Below are 8,292 nucleotides of genomic sequence, written 5' to 3'. Positions count from 1 at the left end.
TGATGAAGGTAGTACGAGTTGATAGGTTTGGTGATTCATCTTGGGAAATAGAAGAAACCATGAGAAACCTATCCCTATCTCTTTATCGCAAGTCAATTTTCGAGGATGAAAATTTTTATTGTTTGAGAGAATGTAAGTATCGAGAAAAAATAGTTTTAGAGTAGAAGTAGTATAATTAAAATGACATCTGAATATTTTATTATTAAATTTAAAAGAGCATATAAATAGAAATTTAGTTATTCAGGTTTCATTTTAAAAAGAATCATCATCTCTCTAAAACTCAATTTTCTTTTTCTCTGCTTTCTCTTTAAGATTTTGACATCCTCACTCATTAGACTCCTGACAACGAAGTCTACAAGACTGCCCAATCAGAATATCTGATAGAGTAAGTTCATTTTTTTGTTTCCTTTTTTCCTTTCCTTTCCCTTCTCTATAAGATTCTGACCTCCTCACCTATCAGTTTGACAATCGGAGTCTGCCATTGGACTCCTGGCAGTGAACTTTATGAGATTGCCCGATCAAAATCTCAAATAGAGTAAATTCATTCTTGACTCCTTTTCCTTTGAGTTAGTTTTGATATGGTTAGGTTTGTCTTTAGTTTAAGCTTGCATGTGATGCTTTTATCTTCATAAATAGTCTCTTTTTAGCTTAAAGTTCTAGTGGTATAGTTAGATTTTGATCAGGACTCTATGGTGCAGGTTAGGCTACCCTTGAGCTTTTGATAGTTTTGAGCTTTTATGGAGCATTTGCTCAAGTTCAGGTAAGGGAAGCTAGTCTTATTCTTTTCAATAGAATCCTAGGTTAGAAGATCTGGATATGGGGGTGACCTGGTCACCAGTTCCAATTTTTGCTTGCAGGATTCTCTCTTTTGAAGAGTAAAGTAATATATTCACTAAAATGGTTGATTTTGAATATTTTATATTGATTTTAAGGTGAATAAGTTGTTGAAAGTGTTTGTGTTTGAGAATTGAAAGTCTTTGAATGATAATATAAATGAGTTGAATTGTTTTTTAATATTTTGTTGAATTACTTAAACGATATGTTTGATGAGAAGTGGTTGTTTGATTTTAGATGAAGATTGATTTATAGAGCATATATTTGGAACTTAGTTATGTGTTTAAGTGAATTTTGAGATATATTTGGTTTGGTTGGAAAGTTTAAAATATGATGTGATTTAATGGTGCATTGATATGTTAAATGATGTGTGTAATGAGTTGAAAGTGTGATCAAAACATAGTATTTTCAGGAAAGGAAATATCGTGTTGAGATTGTTATTAGGGTGTATTGATTTGTGAGTGTCTTGTGAATGAGACGATCCTGACTCTACTGATATAATGGAATCACATAGATGAAATTATTCAGTTGGTGAGAGTCGAAAGAGGTTCATTTGGCTGAGTTTGAGGTTGGAAAGAACTTATTAGAGCAGATCAAATGGATTTACCCTATCATATGAGATGATGAGATATTGAGATTGATTATGCGCATGACTGTGTAGATTCACAATGAGTAGTATGACAAATGCATGTCTCTAGATGCTAATTTCAATACACGAGTCTTCTGGAAGTAGAGTCGAGTGTCTGAGTATGTGAGTTAATAGAAATCTGACAGGAATAATGTGGATGATAAATGTGATATATGATTTTGTTCAAATTATCCTGACTCTACTGATATAATGGAATCACATAGATGAAATTATTCAGTTAGTGAGAGTCGAATGAGGTTCATTTGGCTGAGTCTGAGGTTGGAAAGAACTTATTAGAGCAGATTAAATGGATTTACCCTATCATATGAGATGATGAGATATTGAGATTGATTATGCGCATGACTGTGTAGATTCACAATGAGTAGTATGACAAATGCATGTCTCTAGATGCTAATTTCAATACACGAGTCTTCTGGAAGTAGAGTCGAGTGTCTGAGTATGTGAGTTAATAGAAATCTGACATGAATAATGTGGATGATAAATGTGATATATGATTTTGTTCAAATTATGAGAATTTGATGAATTATGTGTGTTTTTAAAAATCAAATTTATATTAGAATTCTAAAAAATAACTAGCTTACCCTGTGTTTTGTTTTGTGTTTGTTTTCTTTAAATTTGTGATGATCGTGTTAATTACACAAGAGCAGATTAAGTTGTAGGTGATAAAACTCTTCAGAACAAGTTAGAGGAACAAATGTTTTATTTTGAATGTTTTATTTGTAGACTTTTGTGTATTTATTAGATCCTGTGAAGATGAATATCTTTTTGAGATACAAATATGAGGAAGTAGTATATGTTTATATGTTAATTAGATATTGCATGCATAATATATTAGTAAATATGGGTAAAAATAGGGATGTTACAGAAAGTATTTAGAAAAATAAATTTTAGAGAGATGATTTTTTAATAATAATAATAATAAAAAAGTAGTATCTATATTTTATTTATGGACTTTTATTTATTTAAAATTATATTTATTAAATATGAATTCTTGCGTAAACAATAACGGATATACCTATTATTACTATCACATTCTTAGAAAAAAATAAGTTCAAATTTGGTTAAAATCACATAGTTTAGCAAATGTTGGATTTTGAATGAGATGATGAATTTATGTAATTCATTTGCTATAATGGTGGTGCATATTAGCCCATAGAGGATCAACTTGTGCATTTAATGCTCAACAAGATATTTTTGCAAAGAATATGTAGACCTTTGAATTTAACATCTTATAGTTTTACATAGTTCTATGGTGTATATGGTTAGATAAAAGTAGAAGATATTTTCTTCCATTACGAATATACTTTGACATTAAACTAGTTTGGTTAGTTTAATCTTACTCTAAGTTATATTCTAAATTTATATTCACTAATCTTACAGGATGTGGTTGAATTAATACTTTATTAATTTTATTATCAACAAATTAACAGAAGTTCAAAGTAATAACTAAAAGAGAATACTAAAATATATAAAAAAAATTATTTATTTCAAGTATTGGATCCAAATACATAACAATATTGGTAAAGATTTAAAATTATATTTTGGAATTTTAATTATTTTTAAAAGATAAAAGATAAGTTTAAGTCCTTTAAACCACGACTTCAATTAATATGTGTTTCTAATATGCAAGTTTTACGATCTTATTCTTTACAAAACTTTCTCAGCATATCCTTTAAAATATAAAAAAAATTATTGGATATGAGAATTTATTGTTAAATAATAAAAAATATTGTATATTTAATTACTGAGTGATTCTTTATTTTATAATCCATCACAAGAAAATAAGAAATTAATGGTTATCACTAAAAACATATTTATAACATCTTCACTTTAAAAATTATTAAATAAAGTTTTAATTTAAATTTTGTCACATTATTTTTAATACATTATTGTAATTTTAATTTTAATGTAACTTTTTATAAAATCTGTATATTTATTAATATTTTATTTAGTTGTTAACAGAAATATATCTCTCTAATATTTACTTAAGTTCAGGTAGAAAAGTTTTATAAAATCCAAATTTTCATTTTATTAGTCAGTTCAAAATAATTAGAAAATTCAATTAGTGCTGCAGATTTCTTAAAAATATTAATTTATTAATATCTTTGATTTTACATCAATTATTTTTTCTTTCCATTATATAAAAATACGCTTCAAATAATTATAACATGGAACTGAAAATATATTAACCATATTTAAAATATTGTTTGAGAATATATTATTTCCATCATTTTTATGTTATTTATTAATCTATTTTAATTGCTATTTTTATGTACCCCTCCTAACACGATTTTCATTAACATTTGTTGGGTTTTACTATTGTTTTCAACATTAAATAACAAATATGAAAATTAATAAATTCCTTAAAAATATTAACGATATTTAAAACAATATAGGGCATTTGCATTTTATTGTGAAAGTAAAGGAAAATAAAAAATGATAATTTGTATAAAAAGACATTATTTAATTAATAGTAGCAAAAAAGAATTAAGCCAACCAATAAAAATAATGATTAATAAGAAGATAGAGTGAGTGAGAGGAAAAATTTAGGGTGAAAAATAGTATGAAAAGAAGAATTATAAAAACAAGAAAAAGAAAGCGACAAGGACAAAGGAAGACCCCACACGAAGACCCCAAAAACAAAGAGAAAAATTAAAAAGAAAACAAACTAAAGGGAAGAAAAGTGAGGAGCGGCGCGTGTGCTTCACTCCCCAATCATAAGCAACGTGGGAGTTGGGTTCCCGGAAAGCTGTTTCCCACGCGCAGACTCCCGCGCGTGAAAAAGCGTCGCCCTTTTTCTGTCATTCATCTGAGAGTGGAGTAGCCGTACGTGTATCTGCTCCACTCTCATTCGCTTTGCTATTTCGGTCTCATTCACTTCTTCACTCACACACTCCTTCACTCACTCACTCACTCTCTCACAACACAAACCTCTTTTCCCTTTCATTATCATAAGCCACCCTCTTCTCCGATCGCATGGACACTCGCCGGAAACTCAAATCCCGGCCACTCTCCGGCTAAATGCTCCCTTCCCCCGAGTCCCGGAGCGACGACGACGACGATGACGCAGAATACGTGATCCTGATCAACCCTTCCATTCCAGAGACTACTGTTTCCGTTACAATCTCATCCGCACTCTTTCGCAATGGCGGCGACAAACGCCGGCACGTCGGTGGAGTCGGCCTCCGCCGACGAAGCGGCGGCGAAGACGGCGCAGAAACGCTACGAGGGGCTTCTGATGGTTCGAAACAAAGCGATAAAGGGTAAAGGCGCATGGTACTGGACACACCTGGAACCCTTGCTGGTTCACAACACCGAAACGGGACTCCCCAAAGCGGTGAAACTCCGTTGCTCCCTCTGCGACGCTGCTTTCTCAGCCTCCAACCCTTCACGCACAGCCTCCGAGCACCTCAAGCGCGGCACCTGCCCCAATTTCAACTCCGCCGCCAAACCCATTTCCTCTATCTTCCCCGTTGTCGTTCCTTCTTCTTCGCCCTCATCCGCTTCTCCCTTTTCGGTTCAGCACAACCACCGCAAGCGAACAACGACTTCGCCTTCTGCTTCGGGTTCGGGTTCGGGTTCCCTCTACCACGCGCCATCACGGTTCGGGTCGGGTTTGGTTCCGCAGCAGCCGCATTTGGTGCTGTCGGGTGGGAAAGAAGATTTGGGGGCTTTGGCCATGTTGGAGGATAGCGTGAAGAAGCTGAAGAGTCCCAAAACTTCTCCTGGGCCCGCTTTGAGTAAGGCCCAAATCGATAGCGCGATTGAGTTTTTGAGCGATTGGGTATACGAGTCCTGTGGCTCCGTGTCTTTCGCGAGTTTGGAGCACCCGAAGTTCCGAGCTTTTCTGTCACAGGTTGGTTTGCCGGCGGTGTTTCCTCAGGAGTTGACGGGGGCGAGATTGGAGGCGAGGTTCGAGGAGGCTAAGGTTGAGTCGGAGGCGAGGATCAGGGATGCAATGTTCTTTCAGATTGCGTCTGACGGGTGGAAGTGGAATGAGAATGTGAATGAGAATGGGAAGAGTTACGATTCTGGATTGGTGAATTTGAGCGTGAATCTTCCGAATGGGACCAGCTTGTACAGAAGGGCGTTGTTTGTTACTGCCTCTGCGCCTTCCAAGTATGCGGAGGAGGTTCTGTGGGAGACAATCACTGGCATTTGTGGGAATCTCGTGCAACAGTGTGCTGGGATTGTTGCTGACAGGTTCAAGGCCAAGGCCTTGAAAAACTTAGAGAATCAGAATCATTGGATGGTTAATCTCACTTGTCAGTATCAGGGTTTCAACAGTTTGGTAAAGGACTTCGCCAAGGAGCTCCCCTTATTCAGGGCTGTGGTTCACAATTGTCTCAAGCTCGCCAATTTGTTCAATTACACCTCTCAGGTGAGGAACAGCTTTCACAAGTACCAGCTGCAGGAGTACGGCCACACCTGGCTGCTGCGGGTGCCCCTGCACGAGTTTGAGTTGGGGCCTGTGTATGCTATGATGGAGGACACCTTGAGCTCGGTTCGGGCCTTGCAGTTGGTCCTGCTGGATGAGCCTTTCAAGATGGTGGCCATTGAGGACCAGGGCGCCAGGGAGGTTGGGGACATGATTCGGGATGTGGGGTTCTGGAAGGACTTGGAAGCCGTTCATGGTTTAGTAAAATTGGTGAAGGACATGGCTCAGGAAATTGAGGCAGAGAGGCCTCTGGTTGGGCAATGCCTTCCCCTTTGGGATGATTTAAGGGCAAAAGTGAAGGATTGGTGCTCCAAGTTCCACATTGCAGAAGGGGTGGTGGAGAAGCTGGTTGAGAGAAGGTTCAAGAAGAATTATCACCCTGCTTGGGCTGCTGCTTACATTCTTGACCCGCTTTACTTGGTGAGGGACACCAGTGGCAAGTACCTTCCACCGTTTAAGTACTTGACGCCAGAACAGGAGAAGGATGTTGATAAGCTCATAACTAGGCTTGTTGCAAGAGACGAAGCACATATTGCTCTGATGGAGCTCATGAAGTGGAGGACGGAAGGGCTTGATCCGGTATATGCTCAAGCTGTTCAGATGAAGGAGAGGGATCCAGTCACTGGAAAGATGAGGATTGTCAATCCACAGAGTAGCAGGCTTGTGTGGGAAACTTATTTGACTGAATTCAAGTCCTTGGGGAAAGTTGCAGTGAGGCTAATATTCCTTCATGCAACCTCATGTGGCTTCAAATGCAATTGGTCCTTGTGGAGATGGGTTTGTGCTCGTGGCCATCACTCCAGGACTGCACTCAACAAGGTGCAGAAGTTGATATTTATTGCAGCTCATTCCAAACTTGAGAGAAGGGATTTTTCCAGTGATCAAGAGAAGGACGCAGAGCTGTTCACCTTGGCAAATGGTGAGGATGATGTGTTAAACGAAGTTCTTGTTGATACATCCTCAGTGTAACATTTTTTATTTGCCCATCTTCTTTTCTTTTTTGGGTTAATTACTCAGTTAGGAATTTTAATTTTTTAGGATTTATTGAATTCTTTCCACTACTCTTTTCTTCCATCTTTCTTTTTCACACCCTCTGCGTTTTGAACACTCACTGAAGGACTTTGAGCTACTCTCCTTCTTTTACCCTGCCATGATCGTCAAGCTTTTAAATATAGGAAAGCGGGAAAGATTGTAACGCCCGAACTGGAAGGATGTTGTAGAAATTTTATTCCTCTTGTAGTTTGAGATAAATAATATTTGTTAAGGGGAAATTTTTATCGATTCTCCTTTGATTTTAAGATCGTTTTTCCACTCAAACTTTCTCACAATATTTGTAAATTAAGAAGCATGCTTGCATGCATGCATGCATGTTGAAGGACTTAATCGTGAAAACATTGTTCTTCTGTTTTGCTTCTTTCTTTCGCTAAAAGCCGTGATCGGTGCCTATGAATGCATATTTAGTTTTAGTCTGTGTAGTCTTTGGCGTTAGAAATCGTCTTGATGGGATGTGTGGCTTATTTATCTTATGTTTACGTAGAATCTTCAAAGGTGTCCACTGCATTTGTAAAATCTGGAAAGGTGCTTCGCTTTCAAGCACTCCTACATTGAAGTCTGTTCATTCCAAAGGCAAACAGCTTTCTGTCCCTAAGTCAAAGTTGAGTGTGAATCATCCTAATCTCGTCTTGAACTCATATAAGCCATGTGATGGAACTTTATGGTCACTAAATGAGTCACCATGTTGATTCCTTAATCATCTTGATGTCCAGATTTTTTGTCAGCAGAATATAAAGAAGCTAGGTACTAAGATCCTTCCACGTTTGTTATCAAAAGCTGTTGTCCGTCACAAAATAACTTAACTTTCGGCTGGAAAAAGTCTTCTCACAAACTCAGTTCACAGGGAATCTCATACAAGGATACTAACAATCTTTATGGGTAGCTAAAAAGAAATCAAAACTGTGCCGTTTCCTCCTGCGATTTTTCTTAAATCAAATCATTGTTGCCATTCAATAAAGGAGCATTCAGAGTGAAGTTATTAAGTAGCAAAACATAAAGGATTCTGCTCTACTTTGACGTATGGTTAAGCCACTGATTTATGTTGTGATTATATAAACAATTTCATGGATGTAGCTTAGGGGAACCATATCCTGTTTAGGTGTTGAAAACAGTGGCGAGAGAGGCATGAAATTGTTGGTTGGTGGTGTCACTTATTGGAGCATTATCAAGAGGAGTTAACCAAAAGTATCCGATAATGGAATTGACTTGAAATCTTTTTAGCACTAAGCAGTCCTTACCAGTCAAGCGTCAAACGCATTGTTCTCAAACTCGGGAGAAAAAGGTTTGGTTCCAAGTGGCAGACCTACCTGAATCTATC

General features: G+C 36.9%; 1 protein-coding gene across 1 annotated transcript; it reads left to right on the top strand.

Annotated features, from left to right (window-relative positions):
* Positions 1-4,033: 4,033 nt before the first annotated feature.
* LOC137808019 (uncharacterized) lies at positions 4,034-7,219 on the top strand. Its single transcript, XM_068608911.2, has one exon. The coding sequence runs from the start codon at positions 4,629-4,631 to the stop codon at positions 6,888-6,890; it is 2,262 nt and encodes a 753-aa protein (XP_068465012.1). The 5' UTR covers positions 4,034-4,628; the 3' UTR covers positions 6,891-7,219.
* The last annotated feature ends 1,073 nt before the right edge of the window (positions 7,220-8,292 follow it).

Source organism: Phaseolus vulgaris, chromosome 3 (assembly GCF_051622355.1).
Source record: "Phaseolus vulgaris cultivar YP4 chromosome 3, ASM5162235v1, whole genome shotgun sequence".
In the NCBI taxonomy this organism is placed as follows: Eukaryota; Viridiplantae; Streptophyta; class Magnoliopsida; order Fabales; family Fabaceae; genus Phaseolus; species Phaseolus vulgaris.
This window is presented reverse-complemented; position numbering and strand designations above follow the sequence as displayed.